At 44.6% G+C, this 24,317-nt stretch overlaps 1 protein-coding gene across 3 annotated transcripts in view; it reads right to left on the bottom strand.

Moving 5' to 3' along the window:
• Positions 1-23,946, bottom strand: part of DIAPH2 (diaphanous related formin 2) — an 834,834-nt gene extending 810,888 nt beyond the window's left edge. For 2 of the 3 annotated variants that reach the window (XM_045029931.1, XM_045029930.1), the window contains exon 1: positions 23,551-23,733. In XM_045029931.1, the coding sequence (XP_044885866.1) occupies positions 23,551-23,667 (117 nt within the window). In that variant the 5' untranslated portion in view covers positions 23,668-23,733. Of the gene's footprint in view, positions 1-23,550 lie in introns of all 3 variants that reach the window. The other variant, XM_045029932.1, reaches the window with a different exon arrangement.
• Between the last annotated feature and the right edge of the window lie 371 nt (positions 23,947-24,317).

Below are 24,317 nucleotides of genomic sequence, written 5' to 3'. Positions count from 1 at the left end.
AGAGAAAACTAGCTCAACAATGTTCAGAAGCAGTTCTTCTAATGTCAGTGCCAAACTAGTTATATGGACAGATGGCTTCCCCTCTCTCCAGTGTTGCCCATCTGGCACCTTTCATAAGCACTAAATTCACTTAAGGTAAACTAAGTAGGCATCTCAAATAGGTTTTCAGTCTATTAGGATGCACTTCTAATTTACTGACATTTAACCAAAGAGACTTGGAAGGCAGAGTTTTTAGATTAATGTTTTCTAATCAACCCATGTCTGCAGCAACTGACAAGTGTCGCTGATGCAATCAATCGATTATCAGATTTCCCCATCTTACTTTGAAAGAGATAAAATTTTCTTCCAAAATGTAATCATGAAAGCATGCACTGATGGCAGCTGGTCTGTTTTTATCTTCGGTGTAAATCAAAAAAACCCAAAAACACTATACTATTATACATTCTGTAGATGTTTCATCTGGCACCATTAATTTTTTGTATATTCTCATTTACATACTTACCCTGGAAAACAAGTATAGAAGGAACAGTGATTTTATTACTCATGTATTTTGAGCATTTGCATTGCTGAATACTGCTGGTAAGTGAAATAGTTTGTTGCTGTAGTACAGGGGCCCAGGGCCACATCTGGGTGGGGAAATTGTATGCAGGGCCGGGGCAGGGGGCTGGGGTGCAGGAGGGAGTGCGGAGTGTGGGAAGGGGTATGGTGTGCAGGAAGGGACTCAGGGCAAGGGATTGGGGGCAGAAGAGGGATGTGGGGTGTATGAGGGGGCTCAGAGAAGGGGGTTGGGGTGCAGGAGGGGTGCAGAGTGCAGGAGGGGACTCAGGTCAGGGGTACAGAAGGGGTGCGGACTACAGGAGGGGGCTCAGGGCAGGGGGTTGGGGTGCGGCAGGGGGTTCAAAGCAGGGGTTCGGGTGCACAGGGGTACAGTGCAGCAGGGAGCTCAGGGCAGGGGGTTGTGTGCAGGAGGCGTGTGGGGTGTACAAGGGGGCTCCAGGAAGGGAGTTGTGGGGCGGGGTGCAGGAGGGGTTCGGGCTCCAGCCCGGCACCACTTACCTAAAGGAGCTCCGGGGTGGCAGCGGCATGCACCAGGGCCAGAGCAGGCTCCCTGCATGCTTGCCCTATCCCCTGCCCCATGCCACTCCAAGAAGCACAGCAGCCCCTGGGGGAGGGGGAGCGGAGGGCTCTGCACGCTCTGCCCTTGTCACACCTCCAGGTACCTCCCACAAAGCTCCCATTGGCCGCAGTTCCCTATTCCCACCCAGTGGGAGCTGCAGGGGGCGGTGCCTGGAGGCAAGGACAATGCCTGGAGCCCTCTGCCTCCCTCCCCCACCCAGGGGCCGCAGGGACATGGTGCCGGTCGCTTCTGAGAGTGGTGCGGGGCCCACGGCACCACAGGGGGCAATCCCGTGGGCCAGATCCAAAGCCCTCAGGGGATGGATCCAGCCCACAGGCCGTAGTTTGCCCACCATATGCTATCTCAGGAAACTCAACTATCATATGAAAGGAATGAGCAACAGAATATGGAAATATATTCAAATGATCACATATACTTGTCTGAAGCATTCATGATTGTCATTTTCACAGCCAGTCACACATCCAGTGCCTGCTGCAGCAATATAAAAAACAAACAAACAAGAAACATCATGTTTTCTCCTCCTTAGGGGCATCCCAATATTCTAGGGACACAATTTCAGTTTCACAGCTATCAATTCAGTTTATACTTCTGCCTCTTCTCCTCCTCCACTTCTCTTGCCCAGAGTGCTTCTACAGCACTTATGAAGGAGTAGAGTTCAACAGCACAATTTATGCTAGTCTTACTCTCCCACGCTTAAGATAAAATGTGTTTACTCCTGGGTTAAAGTTCACTGAATACCAAGACCCATCTTTCATGTTGCAAGATATTAACAACCACTAAGTCATTTAAGACTTGAGCTCATAATTTACTCAAGTCATAAGTCTTTCTTCTCCCTTTGTCTGAATTTTTGTTTCATTTTAAAAAATATTTAAGCAGTTTTAATTGAGAACACTCTACTGAGACACAAAATTTGTAAAACCATGTCCTTTACTCTAGGGTTTAAGATTATATTCCAGCAAGTGCTAGCGCCTGTAGAAGTCCTAGTGTAGACAGGACTACCATGGGTCAAAGCTAGAACCCAAAAAGTTGATTAAAACCTGGATTGAAGTTGGCTATCACCTATGGCAAATGTTTCTAGAAACTCCTGTGGAGACATTTACTGTTAGACAGGTGAGTCATCACAACTTAATTTTAACAAAGAAAGGTATCTAAGATAAAAGCCACCTGAAGAGACTGCAGCTACTTATCTTTATAAAGTGGGCAGCCCTAATTTTACGTGTGTAGTATAGTATTTCTATGTAAGTTCTCAGTCAGGACAGCAAGTTTAGTGTTAAAGAAGTGTGTCTATTTTAAGTTATGCATGAGTAAGCTTTTACTAGGAAAGTTTTAATAGAAATTGATATTACTTTAAACTTGTATCACAGCAACACCATAACCATGCCGACATGTGAAATCCTAGTCCAGTTTTCAATGTTGTAAGCATTATGGTTTCACTTGTTAGTAAAATTAGCAAGGATTCACCAGAGACTCAACTGCCTTTAAGTCACTAAGAATTTGTTTATCTTTTAAATAGGACTGTCAGTTAATCGCAATTCACAAATTAACTCAAAAAAATTAATCATGGTTAATTGCCATTTTAGTTGCACTGTTAAACAACAGAATACCAATTGAAATTTATTAAATATTTTTTGATGTTTTCTACATTTTCAAATATGTTGATTTCAATTACCACACAATACAAACAGCTCACTTTATGTGCACAGCTCACTTTGCAAATATTTGTAGTAAAAATAATATAATGTAAAAATTATAAACAAAAGAAACAGTATTTTTCAATTCACCTCATACAAGTACTGTAGTGCAATCTTTATCATGACTACATGATAACTGCACTCAAACAAAACAATGCAAAACTTTAGCGCTTATAAGTACACTCAGTCCTACTTCTTGTGCAGCTAATCACTAAGACAAACAAGTTTGTTTACATTTACAGGAGATAATGCTGCCCACTTCTTATTTATAATGTCACCAGAAAGTGGGAACAGGCATTCACATAGGACTTTTGTAGCCGGCATCGCAAGGTATTTAAGTGCCAGATATGCTAAACATTCGTCGGTCCCTTCATGCTTTGGCCACCATTCCAGAGGACATGCTTCCATGCTGATGACACCCATTAAAACAATAATGCATTAATTAAATTTGTGACTCAATTCCTGAGTGAGAAAGTTTCAGCACTGTAAAGTGGCAGTGTAGACAAGGCCTTAGTGATTGGCTGAATGAGAAGTAGGACTGAGTGGACTTGTAGGCTCTAAAGTTTTGCATTGTTTTGTTTCTGAGTGCAATAATTTTTTAACATAATTCTACATTTTAGGATAACGAGATAGTACTACAGTATTTGTATTAGGTTAATTGAAAAATATGATATTTTTTTGTTTTCTACAGTGCAAATATTTGTAATAAAAATTAATATAAAGTGAGCACTGTACACTTGGTATTCTGTCTTGTAATTGAAATAGATATATTTGAAAATGTGGAAAACATCCAAAAATATTTAACTAAATGGAATTCTATTATTGTTTAACAGTACGTTTAATCACAATTTTTTTTAATCGCTTGACAGCCCTGCTTTTCAAAATCTTCCTATTTCTCAACTGCAATCAACATGTATGAAATTAATGTGGTTTTGTTAAAGGATTGTTTGGTTTTTTTTATAACTATTCCCAGTTGTCTCGCTGCGTGTCCTAAAGTAAACACACAAGCCAGACAACTCGTTCAACAGAGCACACGTTTTAAACAGTTACCAAAAAACAGAATTCTATGAACTATTGTGTTATACTTTTTTCACTTGGCTTCCCTTATACAACTTGAAGTATAAGACCAACTCCCTTCCCTTTCCCCCGCAACCCCAGGCTCCTATTCATAGCCACCATCTGATTTAAGTGGATTCACTTGGATGTAGTGACAGTATTATAGTTGCCTATAGTTTCACAGTTCCCCAATACCTTCAAGCTACAGCTGTGAGAGGGCAATATTAATCCAGTGCAACTTCAGACTTTTCCACGCCCAAAAAAAATTACTTATGCACAAATGATAAAGAGGACAGAAAGAATAATTAAGTCCATACATAATCTGCAGGCACTGCAACTGTCTGTGAGTCTCAAAGCCTTCCCTGGCACTCCAAGTTATCATTGCTTTTAAAGTTTAAAATAAAAAACCCAGTGAAAGTAATGTATGTAAAATATTTATATTTTATATGTAATTTAGCCCAAGTAAATTTACATATCATTGTGTCCTATTAATCTTCACCAAGATTATCCAATTTGACTAGCAATTGTGGGTTGTCAACTCAAGATTTCTCTCTTGGAGGGGCCTGATTTTGTAGAAGATGGAGGTTAACTTTCTGAAAGTGTCTGCAACCTCCTGACATGACAAGTTACATGAAAGGTTAGTAACCAACCACTGCACTAAAGCTGCACAAAGTTTCTAAACAGCAAAATAAGATGCAGGTTTATTTACTTATTAGAAGACTGCAAATGAAGAAAGCATCTTAAGAAATTTGCACACACTGGTATTTTATTTCATAGAGATGAGCAGGAACAGAAGATTTGATTCCAATGCAGCACACAGCGTTTAAGTTGATCCAAAGTTTGATTACAAGTCTATCTGCAATGTTAGGAATTGTTACACAAACACTAAAAAATTTCTTGATTGCCAACTTTCACATGAAAATATGATTCTGAAGATAATCAAATTCTCCAGATTTCCCTAAGACATGCTCCAAAGGATGAGTGTCTGCTGTTTGAAGAAAAGTCATCAAGAGGAAAATGCCTAGATAAACTCTCAACTTAAACAGAACTTGCATAGAATACATGCAAGACTGCAAGAAAGCACTCATTCATCTTACTCATCTCATAACTGTCAAGCAGCTTGTGGTTGGAAATCTTAAGAAGAATGATGAATAATCAAGTGAAAACTTGTCAATTGCACATGAGAAAAGCAGACCGGTCACTAACTTAGTAAAAACCTAGCATTCACTTTTAAGAGTCACAGAGCAAGTGCAGCTTTGTCTATTTTAATTGATGATATGTCTCAATGCTAGACAGTCTTACACATCTATACATTGTGAACAGGCATGTTAAAGCCATGGAGATGGATAGCCAGGTCTGATTGCAGTCAGTATCTAAAACCAAAACTACACCACAACTAAAGGTGGGCAGAATCTGTCTGGGCTTACCCAAAGAAGGCCAGCTCTGCTTTGTGGTTGGGGTGGAGGGGATGGAGAGAAAGAAGGTCAGAAACTGCTATAAAAGGTCAGCTTTGCAGCAATGACTCACACACACCCAATCCCAGGAATGTGCACAAAGGTATGAAACCTGGGTGGGGCAAGTATCTCTCTCCAGGCAGCAAGGAAGTCAGCATCCACCCTCCCTCCCCTAGTGGAGGTGAATGGCATGCTGAGTTAGGACCGGCTGTGGGCATTACACTAGTCACCCCTTTTAAAGGGGGGCTGTGAAGGAATTTTTTCCGGACCGCCAAAATTGGCTTCGGTGGAGTGTGGTTTTTTCACCTTCCCCACAGCAGGTGTGAGGATGAACCTTTTCTGGTGAATAGAAAAGGTGGTAGGCCATATGTCGCAACTTATTTTGTAAGGTTGGGCAGATGTTCAGTGCAGGTACTCCATAGGGAGGGCAGCAAGTGACCAGATAAATGGCACGGTAAAGGACTTACTGGATAAAGGAACAGAACAGGGGAGGGGGTTGGGGACTCCTATGATTGGTACGGCAGGGAACCAACCCATAGACTTTAAGGTCAGAAGGGACCATTATGATCATCTAGTCCAGGGGTCTCAAACTCAAATGACCACGAGGACCACATGAGGGCTAGTTCACTAGCCCGAGGGCCACATCACTGACACTCCCCCCTCGCTGCCCCTGGCCCTGGCCCCACTCCACCCCTTCCATGAGTCCCCGTCTCTTCAGTGCTCCCATTCCAACCCCTTTCCTGAAGTCTCCACCCCAACTCGGCCCCCTCCCTACCCCCAGAGGGTGCATGAGGGGTGTGGCGGGGGCTCAGGGCAGGGAGTTAAGGTGCAGCAGCGGGTTGAGTGCAAGTAGGGGGCTCAGGGTGCAGAAGGGGTGTGGGATGCAGCAGGGGGCTCAGGGCAGGGGGTTGGGGTGCAGGAGGGGTGTGGGATGCAGCAGGGGGCTCAGGGCAGGGGGCTGGGGTGCAGCAGGGGGTTGAGGTTCAGGCAAGGGGCTCAGAGCAGGGGATTGGGGTGCAGAAGGGGTGTGCTATGCAGCAGGGGGCTCAGGGCAGGGGGTTGGGGGGCAGGGTGCAGGAGGGCTTCAGGCTCTGGGGTGGCAGCGGTGCACACTGGGGCCAGGTCAGGCTGCAAGCCCCGGCCCCAGCCCCGCTCCAGGAAGTAGCTGGAACCACGTCCCCGCGGCCCCTGGGGGAAGGGGATGCAGGGCTTTGCACGCTGCTTGCCATGCCTCCAGGTACCTCCCCTGAAGATCCCATTGGCCGCGGTTCCCTGTTCCCGGCCAATGGGAGCTGCAGGAGGGTGGTGCCAAGAAGACAGAGCAACACACGAACGGAGCCCTCTGCCTCCACCCCGCCACAGGGACATGATACCATTTGCTTCAGGGAGCGGAGCGAGGCTTGAGGGCAATCCCGTGGGTGTAGTTTGCCCACCCCTGGCCTGGAGGTAGGCCCTGGGGGCGGGCGTGGGCCCCTTGGTGGGCCGCAGGAAATAGCCCTGCGAGTGGCGTGTTTGAGACGCCTGATCTAGTCTGACCTCCTGCACAACGCAGGCCACAGAATCTCACCCACTCACTCCTGTAACAAACCCCTAACCTATGTCTGAGTTACTGAAGTCCTCAAATCGTGGTTTAAAGACCTCAAGGTGTAGAGAATCCTCCAGCAAGTGACCTGTGCCAGACGCTGCAAAGGAAGGCGAAAAACCTCCAGGGCCTCTGCCAATCTGTCCCGGAGGAAAATTCCTTCCCGACCCCAAATATGGCGATCAGCTAAACCCTGAGCATGTGGGCAAGACTCACCAGCCAGACTCCCAGGAAAGAATTCTCTGTAGTAACTCAGATCCTATCCCATCTAACATCCCATCACAGACCAGTGGGCATATTTACCTGCTAATAATCAAAGATCAATTAATTATCAAAATTAGGCTATCCCATCATACCATCCCCTCCATAAACTTATCAAGCTTAGTCTTGAAGCCAGATATGTCTTTTGCCCCCACTACTCCCCTTAGAAGGCTGTTCCAGAACTTCACTCCCCTAATGGTTAGAAACCTTCATCTAATTTCAAGTATAAACTGCCTAGTGTCCAGTTTATATCCATTTGTTCGTGTGTCCACATTGGTACTAAGATTAAATAATTCCTCTCCCTTCCTAATATTTATCCCTCTGATATATTTATAAAGAGCAATCATATCCCCCTTCAACCTTCTTTTGGTTAGGCTAAACAAGCCAAGCTCTTTGAATGTCCTTTCCATTCCTCGGATCATCCTAGTAGCCCTTCTCTGTACCTGTTCCAGTTTGAATTCATCCTTCTTAAACATGGGAGACCAGAACTGCACACAATATTCCAGATGAGGTCTGACAAGTGCCTTGTATAATGGTACTAACACCTCCTTATCTTTACTGGAAATACCTCGCCTGATGTATCCCAAGACCACATTAGCTTTTTTAATGGCCATATCACATTGGCGGCTCATAGTCATCCTGTGATCAACCAATACTCCGAAGTTCTTCTCCTCCAAGTGATGTTGGAAAAGCAACATCACTTGCCCCATAACCTAAGCCGTGCTGAACACAATGCCATCAACAGCCTCAAGAACAACTCTGACATCATAATCAAACAGGCTGACAAAGGAGGTGCTGTCGTCATCATGAATAGGTCGGAATATGAACAAGAGGCTGCCAGACAACTCTCTAACTCCACATTCTACAAGCCATTACCCTCTGATCCCACTGATGATTACCAAAAGAAACTACACCATCTGCTCAAAAAACTCCCTGAGAAAGCACAGGAACAGATCTATACAGACACATGCCTGGAACCCCGACCAGGTGTATTCTATTTGCTACCCAAGATCCATAAACCTGGAAATCCTGGACGCCCCATCATCTCAAGCATTGGTACTTTAACAGCAGGATTGTCTGGCTATGTGGACTCTCTCCTCAGGCCCTATGCTACCAGCACTCCCAGCTATCTTCGAGACACCACTGACTTCCTGAGGAAACTACAATCCATCAATGATCTTCCAGAAAACACCATTCTGGCCACTATGGATGTGGAAGCCCTCTACACTAACATTCCACACGAAGATGGACTACAAGCCATCAGGAACAGTATCCCCGATAATATCACGGCTAACCTGGTGGCTGAACTTTGTGACTTTGTCCTCACCCACAACTATTTCACATTTGGGGACAATATATATCTTCAAGTCAGTGGCACTGCTATGGGTACCCGCATGGCCCCTCAGTATGCCAACATCTTTATGGCTGACTTAGAACAACGCTTCCTTAACTCTCGTTCCCTAACACCCCTACTCTACTTGCGCTACATTGATGACATCTTCATCATCTGGACTCATGGAAAAGAAGCCCTCGAGGAATTCCACCGAGATTTTAACAATTTCCATCCCACCATCAACCTCAGCCTAGACCAATCCACACAAGCGGTCCATTTCCTAGACACTACTGTGCTAATAAACGATGGTCACATAAATACCACCCTATACCGGAAACCCACTGACCGCTATACTTACTTACATACCTCCAGCTTCCATCCCGGACACACCACACGATCCATTGTCTACAGCCAAGCTCTAAGATACAACCGTATTTGCTCCAATCCCTCGGACAGAGATAAACACCTACAAGATCTCTATCAAGCATTCTTAAACCTACAATACCCACCTGCTGAAGTGAAAAAACAGATTGACAGAGCCAGAAGAGTACCCAGAAGCCACCTACTACAGGACAGGCCTAAAAAAGAAAATAACAGAACACCACTAGCCATCACCTACAGCCCCCAACTAAAACCTCTCCAGCGCATCATCAAAGATTTACAACCTATCCTTAAAGATGATCCCTCACTCTCACAGATCTTGGGAGACAGGCCAGTCCTTGCTTATAGACAGCCTCCCAACCTGAAGCAAATACTCACACCATACAACATAAACACTAACCCAGGAACCTATCCTTGCAATAAAGCCCGATGCCAGCTCTGTCCACATATCCATTCAAGTGACACCATCACAGGACCTAATCACATCAGACACACCATCAGGGGCTCGTACACCTGCACATCTACCAACGTGATATATGCCATCATGTGCCAGCAATGCCCCTCTGCCATGTACATTGGCCAAACCGGACAGTCTCTACGCAAAAGAATAAATGGACACAAATCTGACATCAGGAATCATAACATTCAAAAACGAGTGGGAGAACACTTCAACCTTCCTAACCACTCCGTGACAGACTTGAAGGTGGCAATTTTGCAACAAAAAAACTTCAAAACAGACTCCAAAGAGAGACTGCTGAACTTGAATTAATATGCAAACTAGATACCATTAACTGTGGTCTAAATAAAGACTGGGAATGGTTGGGTCATTACACCAATTGAATCTATTTCCCTATGTTAAGTTCTCCTCACACCTTCTATGGGCCATCTTAATTATCACTTCAAAAAGTTTTTTTTTCCTCCTGCTAACGATAGCTCATCTCAATTGATTAGACTCTGCCTGTTGGTATGCATACTTCCACCTTTTCATGTTCTCTGTATGTATAAATATCTCCTGTCTGTGTGTTCCATTCTATGCATCCGAAGTGAGCTTTAGCTCACGAAAGCTCATGCTAAAATAAATTTGTTAGTCTTTAAGGTGCCACAAGTACTCCTGTTTTTTTTTCTCCTCCTCTGTTACTTCCAACTCATGTGTCCCCAATTTATAACCAAAATCTTGTTATTAATCCCTAAATGCATGACCTTGCAATTTTCACTATTAAATTTCATCCTATTACTTTTATTCCAGTTTACAAGGTCACCCAGATCTTCCTGTATGATATCCCGGTCCTTCTCTGTGTTAGCAATACCTCCCAGCTTTGTGTCATCTGCAAACTTTATTAGCACATTCCCCCTTTTTGTGCCAAGGTCAGTAATAAAAAGATTAAATAAGATTGGTCCCAAAATCGATTCCTGAGGAACTCCACTAGTAACCTCCTTCCAGCATGACAGTTCACCTTTCAGTATGACCCGCTGTAGTCTCTCCTTTAACCAATTCCTTATCCATCTTTCAATTTTCATATTGATCCCCATCTTTTCCAATTTAGCTAATAATTCCCCATGTGGAACTGTATAAAATGTCTTACTGAAATTGAGGTAAATTAGATCCACTGCGTTTCTTTTGTCTAAAAAAAAAAAAATCTGTTACCGTCTCAAAGAAGGACATCAGGTTGGTTTGGCACGATCTACCTTCTGTAAAACCATGTTGTATGTTGTCCCAATTACCATTGACCTCAATGTCTTTAACTACTTTCTCCTTCAAATTTTTTTCCAAGACCTTGCATCCTACAGATGTCAAACTAACAGGCCTATAGTTACTCGGATCTCCTTTTTTCCTTTCTTAAAAACAGGAACTATGCTCCAGTCGTACGGTACAACCCCTGAGTTTACTGATTCATTAAAAATTCTTGCTAATGGGCTTGCAATTTCATGTGCCAGTTCCTTTAATATTCTTGGATGAACATTATCTGGGCCCTCCGATTTAGTCCCATTAAGCTGTTCGAGTTTGGCTTCTACCTCGGATGTGGTAATATCTACCTCCATATCCTCATTCCCATTTTTCATCCTACCATTATCCCTAAGCTCCTCATTAGCCGCATTAAAAACTGAGGCAAAGTATTTGTTTAGATATTGGGCCATGCCTAGATTATCCTTAACCGCCACTCCATCCTCAGTGTTTAGCGGTCCCACTTCTTCTTTCTTTGTTTTCTTCTTATTTATATAGCTATAGAACCTTTTACTATTGGTTTTAATTCCCTTTGCAAGGTCCAACTCTACATGGCTTTTGGCCTCTCACTTTATCCCTACATCTTCTAACCTCAATAAGGTAGCTTTCCTTGCTAATCCCTCCCATCTTCCACTCCTTGTAGGCTTTCTGCTTTTTCTTAATCACCTCTCCGAGATGCTTGCTCATCCAGCTTGATCTACAACTCCTGCCTGTGAATTTTTTCCCCTTTCTTGGGATGCAGGCTTCTGATAGTTTCTGCAACTTTGACTCAAAGTAATTCCAGTCCTCCTCCACCTTTAGATCCACAAGTTCTTCAGTCCAATCCACTTCCCTAACTAATTTCCTTAATTCTTTAAAGTTAGCCCTTTTGAAATCAAAAACCCTAGTCCCAGCTCTATTTTTGTTTATCCTTCCATCTAGTTTGAACTGAATTAGCTCATGATCACTCGAACCAAGGTTGTCCCCTACAATCATTTCTTCTATGAGGTCCTCATTACTCACCAAAACCAAATCTAAAATGGCATCCCCTCTTGTTGGTTCTTCAGCTACTTGGTGAAGGAATCCATCAGCTATCACATCCAGAAAAATCTGACCCCTATTATTATTATTACTAGCCCTTGTCCTCCAGTCTATATCTGGGAAGTTAAAATCTCCCATGATCACACAATTCCCATTAGTGTTAACTTCATTAAAAACATTAAAGAGGTCTCTACCCATAACCAAATCGGATCCCGGCGGTCTGAAGCACACCCCAAGCACTATATGTCAGGGGAGGCTCTAGCAGCTTTCTTTCCCAATGTGATTTTTGCCCAGACCCTGTCTTATCCATTCCATCCCTTCTTATTTCTTTACAGTCTACCTCATCACTGATATACAATGCTACTCCACCACCTTTGCCTTTATTTCTGTCTTTTCTAAACAGCACATACCCTTCAATACCTGTATTCCAGTCATGACTACTATTCCACCATGTTTCTGTTATCCCTATAATATCCGGTTTCACTTTCTGCACCAGTAGCTCTAGTTCCTCCATTTTGTTACCTAGGCTCCTCGCATTAGTATACAAACATCTTAATTTTTGCTGTTTGGCTTCACTGACATTCTTTACCCAATTAGGCACAGACATTCTACTGCCAGTATCACCTATTAGACTGGTATCTACACTACCAATTGTGCCAGCCTCTATCCTAGAGGTCTATTTTCCTCCTTACTCAGGTGAAGTCCATCCCGAGACAACAGTCCTCTGTCCATGAATGCTTCCCAGTGGCCATACATCCCAAAGCCCTCCTTATAGCACCACTGCCTGAGCCATCTGTTGATTGCCATAATCTTGTCACACCTTTAAAAAACCATCCCGATGTATAGGAAGAATAGTAAATATGGCAGGCAACCAGCTTGGCTTCACAGTGAAATCCTTGCTGATCTTAAACGCAAAAAAGAAGCTGACAAGAAGTGTAAGATTGGACAAATGACCAGGGAGAAGTATAAAAATATTGCTCATGCATGCAGGAGTGAAATCAGGAAGGCTAAATTACACTTGGAGTTGCAGCTAGCAAGAGATGTTAAGAGTAACAAGAAGGGTTTCTTCAGGTATGTTAGCAACAAGAAGAAAGTAAAGGAAAGTGTGGGCCCCTTACTGAATGAGGGAGGCAACCTAGTGACAGAGGATGTGGAAAAAGCTAATGTACTCAATGATTTTTTTGCCTCTGTCTTCACAAACAAGGTCAGCTCCCAGACTGCTGCACTGGGCAGCACAGTATGGGGAGAAGGTGACCAGCCCTCTGTGGAGAAAGAAGTGGTTTGGAACTATTTAGAAAAACTAGACGAGCACAAGTCCATGGGGCCGGATGCGCTGCATCCGAGGGTGCTAAAGGAGTTGGCGGATGTGATTGCAGAGCCATTGGCCATTATCTTTGAAAACTCATGGCGAACGGGGGAGGTCCCGGATAACTGGAAAAAGGCTATGGTAGTGCCCATCTTTAAAAAAGGAAAGGAGGAGGATCCAGGGAACTACAGGCCAGTCAGCCTCACCTCAGTCCCTGGAAAAATCATGAGCAGGTACTCAAGGAATCAATTCTGAAGCTCTCAGAGGAGAGGAAAGTTATCAGGGACAGTTAGCATGGATTCGCCAAGGGCAAGTCATGCCTGACTAACCTAATTGCCTTCTATGAGGAGATAACTGGGTCTGTGGATGAGGGGAAAGCAGTGGGTGTGTTATTTCTTGACTTTAGCAAAGCTTTTGATACGGTCTCCCACAGTATTCTTGCCAGCAACTTAAAGAAGTATGGGCTGGATGATTGGACTATAAGGAGGATAGAAAGCTGGCTAGATCGTCAGGCTCAACAGGAAGTGATCAACAGCTCCATGTCTAGTTGGCAGACGGTTTCAAGTGGAGTGCCCCAAGGGTCGGTCCTGGGGCCAGTTTTGTTCAATATCTTCATTAATGATCTGGAGGATGGCGTGGACTGCACTCTCAACAAGTTTGCAGATGACACTAAACTTGGAGGAGTGGTAGATACGCTGGAGGGTAGGGATAGGATACAGAGGGACCTAGACAAATTAGAGGACTGGGCCAAAAGAAATCTGATGGGGTTTTTAGTCCGGCACTTAGGACGGAAGAATCCCATGCACTGCTACAGACCAGGGACCGAATGGCTAGGAAGCAGTTCTTCAGAAAAGGACCTAAGGGTTACAGTGGACGAGAAGCTGGATATGAGTCAACAGTGTGCCCTTGTTGCCAAGAAGGCTAATGGCATTTTGGGCTGTAGAAGTAGGGGCATGGCCAGTAGATCGAGGGATGTGATCATTCCCCTCTATTCGACACTGGTGAGGCCTCATCTGGAGTACTGTGTCCAATTTTGGGCCCCACACTACAAGAAAGATGTGGAAAAATTGGAAAGAGTCCAGCGAAGGGCAACAAAAATGATTAGGGGGCTGGAGCACATGACTTATGAGGAGAGACTGAGAGAACTGGGATTGTTAAGTCTGCAGAAGAGAAGAATGAGGGGGGATTTGATAGCTGCTTTCAACTACCTGAAAGGGGGTTCCAAAGAGGATGGATCTAGACTGTTCTCAGTGGTACCTGATGACAGAACAAGGAGTAATGGTCTCAAGTTGCAGTGGGGGAGGTTTAGGTTGGATATTAGGAAAAACTTGTTCACTAGGAGGGTGGTGAAGCCCTGGAATGGGTTACCTGGGGAGGTGGTGGAATCTCCTTCCTTAGAGGTTTTTAAGGTCAGGCTTGACAAAGCCCTGGCTGGGATGATTTAGTTGGGAATTGGTCCTGCTTTGAGCAGGGGGTTGGACTAGATGACGTCCTGAGGTCCCTTCCAACCCTGAGATTCTATGATTCTAGGAACAGGCAGAATCCCACTGAATATCACCTGAGCCTCGATTTTCTTAAGCGTCTGCGCCAGCCTGGCATAGTCTCCCTTGATACATTCCAGCGAGAATCTAGCTGTATCATTCGTTCCCACATGAAGGACAATCAGCGGATTCTTTCCCGCTCCCGTTAAGACCCTTTTCAGTCTCAGGTCCACATCCCATATCTTAGCATCCGGCAGACAGCACATCCTCCTGTTCTCCGGATCAGCTCTAGTTACAGGCCTGTCTATTCTTCTCAATAAGGAGTCCCCAATCACGTAGACCTGCCTTTTCCTGGTGATGGTGCGATTCTCCGGTCTATCCCCTGTTCCCTCTGGCTGCAACTCCTCTCGATTTCTATTGTCCCTTACAATCCTCCGCAACCCATCCTGTATCCTCCTGGGGCTCATATTTGGTGTTGTTTCCATTGACTCTTCCCCTCTTCCTGTAGGACTAGCTGCTCTTCTCTTCTTTCTTGCCCTCTCACCTTCAGCGACCACCTGCTGTGCCCCTTCTTCATTTTCCAACTTTGCAAACCTGTTCCTGACCTCTATTTCTCCTTCACTGGCCTGTCTTTTCCTCTGCCTGGTTCTCTTAGTCACATGCTTCCACTGTCCACTTTCCTCACCCAGCAGTCTCCCCTCAGAATTCTTTGGTCCTGCTTCCATCTGCAAGTCTAAGCTTTTCCCTTCAGCCTCCTCATGTCTTTGCTCCATCATCTGCTCAAATCCCCTTCTAAACTCAACCAGAGTTTCCACCTGCATCGCCAATCCTTGGATCTTTTCTTCCATCAGCTCTGTCAGGCGGCACTTCATGCAGACGAAACTCTTTTCAGGTACCCCCTCCAGGATCATGTACATGCCGCAGCTTCCACATCCGGTCATCCTCATTGTGTCTTCCACTGCTGCCTCTGTATCGGTCATAGCCTTCCCACGTAAAACCTGTTAGTCCAGGAAACACAAACCAAGGAAAACCACCACCACCTACAGCAAAACAAACTCCCAACGGGCACCAGACCACTGGCCGATCACCACCCACTCCCTTTACTAACTTGTCTGTTCCTCTGCCTAGGTCTCTTAGTCTCCTCCGCAAACTCCCCTTGACAACTCCCACTGAAACTCCCCCGTTTACAGCTCTGTTTGCTGGCTCCTGTGCCGCTGTGCCCCCTTCCCCCCATTCTCATAGCCCTCCTTAACCCTCTTACAAGGCTGGTGTATGGTAAGGTCCAAGCCATGGGTGGCTGGGGAACCTGGATAGAAACAAAGGGGGGCTGGTGGAAGCCCCGGAGAATTGATATGAAAAACATGGATTTGCCTGCACTGTACACTTTATCTGCCAGGTAGTCCCAGACATCTATATAATAAAGTTGCAGCTAATTAAAACCAATAACAAGTCTCCTGTCCTTCTAGCGGTTACCCAGATAAACAATGCTTGGGTCAAAGTATAGCAACATGCTTCAAAATATTGAGTTTTAACAATTAGCTATACTCCTTACTAGTGGTAAACACTGGTTTTTCAACTATTTGCACCATTTTTATCATTGCCACTCCACAATCAGATCCCCCTAAGATTGCAAAGGCTGACCAATTTCTCAATGGCTTTTCACATACCAAAACTAGAAACAAATGTAACTGCACGTCAAACCTTAGGAAACTGTTTGAAAAAACACACCTATCAACTACTTATTTCAGCCATAAATAGGCTTCAAAGCATTCCAAACAACTGCTTTAATGTGCTGACAGTTTGTTTTATTAGTATATTGTTTAAAAAGTGCAATTAGTTTAAACTATTCTTTCAAAAAATTAGTTACACTAGATAAATAGCAAGGCAAGTACAGTGAGCGTGTTAGCTTTCCTTCAAAAATGGTTAAATATTTCAAAGGATGCACGCTAACAGCTTTTGCAGTCTGATTCAACATAACATTTTCCAAGCAAACAAGTCTGGTGTTTTATTTGAGTGCTGGAACCAGAAACAGGAGGAGTGTATTAGAAAGTCACTGTACACAAGGACCACCAGACCCCCCCTGAAAAGATGGTAAGATTTTGCAATAGCTATATGACACTTATTACAGTATTGATTGTACTAAATCATTCGTTCTTATGGACAAAATGCCAATGGCCACACAAACTTTTATCTCAAGTTATTGTAAGTTATCAGGTACTTTAGAACAGTGGTTCTCAACCAGGGGTAAACATACACCTGGGGGGTACACAGAGGTCTTCCAGGGGGTACATCAACTCATCTAGATATTTTCCTAGTTTAACAGTTTACATAAAAAACACTAGCGAAGTCAGTACGAACTAAAATTTTTACACAGACAATGGTTTATACTGTTCTATATACACTGACATTTAAGTACAATATTTATATTCTAATTGATTTATTTTAAAATATGGTAAAAATGGTAAAGCAAGCAATTTTTCAGTAATAGTGTGCTGTGACACATATTTTTATGTTTGATTTTGTAAGCAAGTAGTTTTTAAGTAAAGTGAAATTGGGGGTACACAAGACAAATCAGACTCCTGAAAGGGGTACAGTAGTGTGGAAAGGCTGCTTTAGAACTATAATTTTGATTTAGATGCAAAATGTTTTACAAAAACCAAGAACAGGTTCATGATTTCTCACTTCATTAAGAACTTTTGAGGGAGGATTTACATTTTGTCTATCAACAGTCTTGTGATAGTCAAGACTGAAAAATTTAACTCTTCACTGAATCTTTACTCAGTTAAGTATCAGGTACTATATACATTTCATAAAGTTACCTTACAAACCAAGTATTTTCAGGAAAGGATCATCTTTGTGTTATCTGTAATATTGTGATAAAGGTAAAGAAGTCTTGTCCATGGGGAGGCACCACCAAAACACCAATATTTAAGTTCTCAATACCTTATGTTGTAGCTACTAATAGGTAAAATTCTACATTTATCTTTTAACCCATCTCCTTTTCACTTCAGCCTATCCACTGTCTACATTTGCTACTCTTTCCTATCAACATACATAAATGCATTAAGTAATGGTATATTATACAACCTGTGTGAAAACATTAATGGTTATAATGAGACCTATAAGGTCTCTAAGTACTACATCTATATACTGCCTACAGCAGGGGTCTCAAACTCAATTTACCTTAGTCCTCAAATCATTCTAGCGGGCCAATCATGTCACCTCACTCCCTTGGCCTCATGCTGCCCCAGCTGACTCTGCCCGGCGACTAGTGACACTGTCTCCATGGCTGACTCTGTGCGGCGACTAGGTGATGGTACCTGTTCCTTTCCCCCAGCCAATGAGAGCTTGGAGAGCAGCGCCTAAAGCAGAAAGAGACAGCAGCTTGGCCGCAGGTAGGGTGACCAGATGTCACGATTTTATAGGGACAGTCCCAATTTTGGGGTCTTTTTCTTATATAGGGTCTATTGCCCCCCACCCCCTGTCCAGATTTTTCATGTTTGCTGTCTGGTCACCCTAGCCGCATGGGTTTCTCCTTCGGGGGGGGGGGGGGGTGGAGAAGAGAATCTCTCCTGCCCGCTCCCCTCCCACCACCTGGCAGCCACAAGGGCCAGATGAAATCGGAAACTTTTTTAAAAGTTTCCACGGATCGCAGTAGGATGGTTCTCAGGCTGCAGATAGCCCACAGGCTAGGACTTTGAGACCCCTGGCCTACAGGATCATAGTGCTTAACTGGATCCTGTGTATGGGTTTCATCTTTAAGCTGCAACATAATAGTTGTCAAATGATTTCTCTTTAGACAAGGAGAAAGAGCTATCCAACTGAACCTGCACAGCAAGCTAGGTAGGCAGAACAACAGTATAAACCAAACAGTGAGACTTCGAACAGTGCTATAAAGAAGTTTAACTACAGGTGGCCAGAGCCATGGTTGTGCATCTCATCTAAGTCTCAATGCCAGCTTTAGTACTTGAACTAAAGTTGGGGCATTGTTTCTCGTCTACCACCACCACCGCTAGATGTAACACCTTAGGAACAAGGAGGAATTACCTTAAGAAGTAGGGTTTTCTTTCACGTACATCCAACCCTGCTCACCTTTTGTCATCAGAAGAGATCCAAATTTGAAAGGGTATAGCTACAGGCCTTGTGAAACAGTATCAGAAACAACTTATTTTGTTTTATACTGCCCAACCTACTTAAAATGTCCTGAAAAAGCACCCAATTGCAACCCACTATTTTCTCTTGCAAAATGTTCAAGAGCAACTCACTAACATCTCTGCTTCTCCTCCTCTGTCCAATACTGATCCATTTCTGCTTTGATGACTTCTTATACTTGCAAGCAATAGAACTATCACTAGTTAAGCAAGACCTAGGAGAGCATGCAGAGAGCACTCTCTCTTCACAGGAACAGTGTAGAGTGAACAGGAAGGAAAACTGAAACATGACTAAAGAGATGAGAGAGAACGATGAGTGAAACTAATCCAATATGGACTTCTGGATTATGTAGTCCAGTACCTTGTCTGTTACCAGCTAGAATCAGATGCATTAAAAAAATGTTAATAACCCACAGAGACAATAGTGTAGTAACACTACAGTTATCTTCCTAACTTCAAACAATTTGCTTCCATCTTTAAGCATGAAGGAGAAATGCTTTAGCTTTGTATGTCCAACAGTAGATTTTTATCCATAAAAATTAGGGAATAATCAGCATCCTATGGAATTCTTAGCATCAATAGCACTTCCTGATACCACGTGCCTCAGATTAGTTAGGCTTTATGCAAGAAGTTATTAGCAGTTTGATATTTTTAGAATTCTAGTTAAACAAGCCCTCAAAAGATAAGCCACAAATCAAGTTGCTCTCAACTATAGGTGAGCCTTAAATTCCAAGTCTTCTGTCCTTCACTTCAGCAAAATATTTAACTCCTTATATTTGGCCTGTGCCAATCGACTCTGGCTAGTGGAACTGTTTCATTGCTGTGTTGACTTCCAGGCTTGGGCAGGAGCCCAAACCCTGGGACCCTCCCATCTCACAGGGTCCCAGATCTTAGGCTGCACCCCAAGCCCAGAAGTCTACACAGCAATGAAACAGCCCCACAGCCCAAGCCCTGTGAACTCAAGTCGGCTGGCATAGGCCAGACATGTATGTCTAGTTGTTGTGTAGACACACCCTAAGAGAACTCAGGTGCACCAGTTCTAAACGGCTCCTGCTGAGAGGGTTAAAACATTTGAGTAAGTTAACATTTATGGTGTTAAAACACACCTGAGCTATGTCAACCACACGTGCTTATAATCCTGTTGCTGACATATGGTATTATGTTTGCTCTGTAGACAATATCTTTGTGCATCCACTACAAAGGCTTTAACTCTACTTGTTTAAATGAAGGTGGTCAATTGAGATACTGTGCTCTAGATTTTTTTCATAATATTGTTTATTGTGTCAAGAAACAGCTCTCTCAGATATGCCTGTATGTCACATTCAACCAGTAAACATTTGGATAGCTGCAGTCACCCTTTGATATTTTAGTCAATAGTTGCTTATCTCAAAAGAGTGTACTTCACTACCATGATCCAGATGCAAAAAATCCTGCTTTTGTAGTTGCATCATAGCATTACTCAACTGTGAAGTCAACATTAGGAACAACAAATCTGTTTAACACTATTTATTTTTAAACAATAAGCTATACTATTTTAAATGCAGACAGGTCAGAAAGTGAAAAGCCTTTTTAGTGCCAATGTACGTATACTTGTGTGCTTCTATTCTTAATTTTCACAATATAACGTGAAATTATGTTCCTTTTTAACTTTAAGTTTTAGACAGTGAAGCCAGTAATATACCTTTCTTCAATTAAGGTGCCAATTTGTATTTCATAGTCACATTTTCCTTCTGAGTTTCTCTCTGTTTCAGAGAGAAGCAAACGATGAAGAAACTGACTACATAGAACCAGGGAGACTATAGACAAAATACTTCCACACATAGGGTTTTTTGTTGTTGTTTTGATTTTGTTTGTTCTGGAGTTTTTTTGTTGTTTTAACTCACAAGCTTAGGAAAGAATCAGACCTGAGGGATAGTTCAGTGGTTTGAGTATTGGCCTGCTAAACCCAGGATTATGAGCTCAATCCCTGAGGGGGCCATTTAGAGATCGGGGCAAAAATCTGTCAGGGATGGAACTTGGTCCTACAGTGGTTGCCAACTGTGGGGCACAGCAGGGGATGGGTCAGCCTTCATAGACAGTGGGAAGGGAATGCCACCCAGCCCCGCTCCGCCTCCAGTTCTACTCAGACCATGGTCACTAGATCCCGGCCGCTCTCCCAGCTGCAGCTCTGCTCTCTGCATGGCTCAGCTCCTGACTGCGTACCCATCTGTAGCGCTGGCTCCCTGCCCCTGGAAGGCACAGATGATGCAAGGGGAGGCACAACCAAAAAAGTCTGGGGACTACTGCTCTAAATCATAGTCACATAAATGAAACAGAGCCACAAACCAATTTACCTAGTACATGCACAACAGTGAAATTCCAAAGGTGAATTTCATAGCAATTTGATACGTCAGTCACACAGATTAAGTTACCTCAGATTTGTTGCTGAGTAGTCCACCTCAGCTGGGACCATGTCTTACATTCACACCCAAGCACATTTTTAAAGCAGCTCCCATAAAGCTAATTCTTCCCTAAAAGTAGAATTCACACCAACCCTGGAGATGGTGGCACTGATCTTATACATATGATAAATTCTGATGAAAGTTTGGAAGAGGATTTTTGTACAATTGCCAAGTGCAGACTCCAGCATTGGTCATGCAACACAGTTTTCTTCCATGCCTAAGAAGGACAAGGCTGTTACTCCTTAATCCAGATGTTATATGGAAGGTTAATCAGATCATGTTTAGAGTTTCCCCATGCTGCCCTCAGTGCATACTTTCTCTCCATCTTAAAGTGCTGTTGAGCTCAGGGTCCTGTAATATGGAAGCCTAGATTTAAGTCAAATTTCAAGTTTTACAGAATGGCATTGTGGAGGCAAACTGTTTTTCAACAAAGTATTGCCATATACAAAATACACTGTAAGATGCTGAGGCACGAGTCTTTATTGGCATTAGTTTGGGATGAGACTTGCATAACTTACTCAACTTGGCAGATCCTGAGTAACCTAATTATGCCAAAAAACAACTATACCAAACTATCATGTACACACACAATAATGTAATTTCAGACAACTCAAAAGTTATAGGTAGAAGTACAGTGGAATTCCCCTCCCCTCCTTGAAATATTCCTTTACCTTTAATTACTTGTACAAAGACAAAGAATTTAAGATTAAGGTGCATGAGAAACAACTCATTTGAAGCTCAGGGGACTGAATCCACTGAAGCAAGCAGCTCGTCTCAGCTACAGTTTAAACCAACGAAATTTAACAAGCTCACTTCTAAATTATGGAGCAACTCTCCAGCTGAGCACATCTTAATTTCCCCTTGGAAGGTCTGAGCCACCACAGCAGCCATCTGTGGCAAGTTGCCTTTTTATCCTACACCCCCCCCCCCCCAGTTTGGTGTATATCAAGCATTCTGTACCCCCACCATCACCCCTGCAATAACAGGATGCTAATTCCCAAACAAAGCTGTAAAGGTTGAAAGCTAATATGCATTTTTTTTAATACTGCTAGTTTTATAAGAATGAGGTTTAGTACCCAATCCTGCAAACCTAAGTTCCAGAGTAATTTTAGGCACTGAGCAGTTCCACTGAGTGCAAAGGGCCTAAAACAAACATATGGTTCTCACTGGCAAAGGAGTAAAAGAGAATGAGAGAAGGGTGCCTTTGAATGAGTATGTCTTGTTTCATGGAAGCAAGTCTACCTACCACAGGCAAATACCTGGGATTTTCTCCACACAAATCTGAGTCTGGGAATAGTCTTGCAGATTAGACAAACTACAGGGACCAAGCAATACTGAACTGCCCATCTCCATCATGAAGTAATGTTCCTAACACTCATTTAAAACTCTCCCTTATAGTGAAGCTAGCCACTATTTCCTAGTTCTGGACTCCCATAACACCTGTTGCCATTGAAATTCAACATATATTGCCTTACATTTTTTTTTTTAGAATAAACAATGAGAATTGAGCAGCGTAGCCCCCTTATCACTATCAAGTGAGAAGACAAACTGATAATTCACCTAGCAGTCTCCTAGTTGCCACTATAAGGATCTGGTAAAATTTAGTTTTTGTAAGTGCCTATTCCATCTCTTCATGGGGAACCCAACCACACAAACATAGAGGTAATGCCTGAAATAAGTAAATGCAGTTACTTTAAGAAACCAGTTAAGTTCCACTGTGCAAAATGAACAAGATTTAAAAAAATGCTTAGTTGCTGAAAAGTTAGATTTTAATACATTCTGAGTCTTCAAGTTAGCCACTGAACCCCAATGGTGAAAATAATTAGTAATTTTAAAGTCACATTTAGAAGGGACTTTATGAAGTACACTGACTGCATATATCTTCTACTTGCTGCGTTGATTATCAAAGAATCAGTAGTGTGGTCTTGGTCCAGAACAGGTGTAGCAGTGTCAAGGTTATCCCCGTGATTACTTAGTTCAGCCCTGGTGTGAGCACGTGAAGTCACTTAAGCTGCCAGACCCCGGCTGAATCCAGAGCCCCTTGGAAAGAGGCAGCCCAAAGGAGGTTTGGGGGCGGATTCGGGGCAGAACCCCTACTTGTTGCTAGGAGTCACCGTGCCTGTCTCGCGGGGGGGACCGTTCCTGAAGGAGCAGCGTTTTAAAGACAGCATCACGCGCTCAGCCAAGCCCAGGGCCCTCCCCGCGCCCCCACTCGGGTTGCAACCGGGCGCTAGGGCTGGCGTGCAACAGCTGCCTCAGAGACCGGCAGGGCTTTGCCGTGCACGATACCCAAGGCGTGAGGGGCACGCACACCGCTCCGCAGGACCCGCCCGGCTCCCAACCCCTATTACCAACCGCCGGGGCGGCGGCAGCAGCAGCAGCGGGGACAGCACCAGGACGGGAAGACACCTAGATCCGCACCGCGTGACTGCTGCCCCATGCCCGCCACACGTCCTCCAGCCTCCCCCCACCGTGCCCGGCACGTGCCCGCCCCCGCCCGCGGTGCCCTCCTCAGCCCCGCAGCTCCCTCACCAGCTTGGGCTTGTTCCTGCTCTCCTCCTCCGCGGCGCGCCCGCTGCGCTTGAGGTTCGCCCTGCCGGAGCCCGGGGTGTCCTCGCCCCCAGCGCCCGGGGCCGCCTGGTTCTCCATCCTCCTGCCCTGCGCCCCTGGGCGACGGCCTCCTGTGCTGCGAGCGGCTTCCTCAGGGCGCCGCACGCGCCGCAGGGCAAACGGGCGACTCCCCGCAGGCTGCCTCCTCCTCTCCGCTCCGGCCGCTCGGAGAGAGCCCACGGCACCCTTCTGCGCATGCGCGTACCCTGAACGGCCGGTTCCCTGCGCATGCCCCTTACGGAAGTGAAGCCACGGCGAAGCTGCCGCCCTTACCCCGAGCTTCTCCGAGGCGCCCTTTCCCTGAAGTCCCGGAGCAGAACGGGAGGGGAGGAGCGGCGGCGGCGAGCAACAGATGCGACAGCAGTGGGGGAGGGGGTTCTAGCTGATCCGGAGTCTGCGGGTCACAGCTGCTGACTGAGCGCGCGTAGGGAGCCAGCGTTTTTGCGGCTGGTGGCAGCTCTAGGGACACCCGGAGACAGCGAAATAGCAGCCCCGCTTAGCCCAGGAGAGACTGCTCTGCTTCGCTGCAAACTACTGCTCTGCCAGTGCGCGCTTCCCAAGGGGGGAAAGTGCTTTACAGCTTCCCACAGTGTAACCAAACCACAGTTACAATCTCACCCCACGCAACATCGGGTACACCGCCTCCCTCCCCAAACACATGGAAAAATTAATCTAATTCTCTCAGCTCC

Source organism: Mauremys mutica, chromosome 9 (genome assembly GCF_020497125.1).
Source record: "Mauremys mutica isolate MM-2020 ecotype Southern chromosome 9, ASM2049712v1, whole genome shotgun sequence".
NCBI lineage: Eukaryota > Metazoa > Chordata > Testudines > Geoemydidae > Mauremys > Mauremys mutica.
This window is presented reverse-complemented; position numbering and strand designations above follow the sequence as displayed.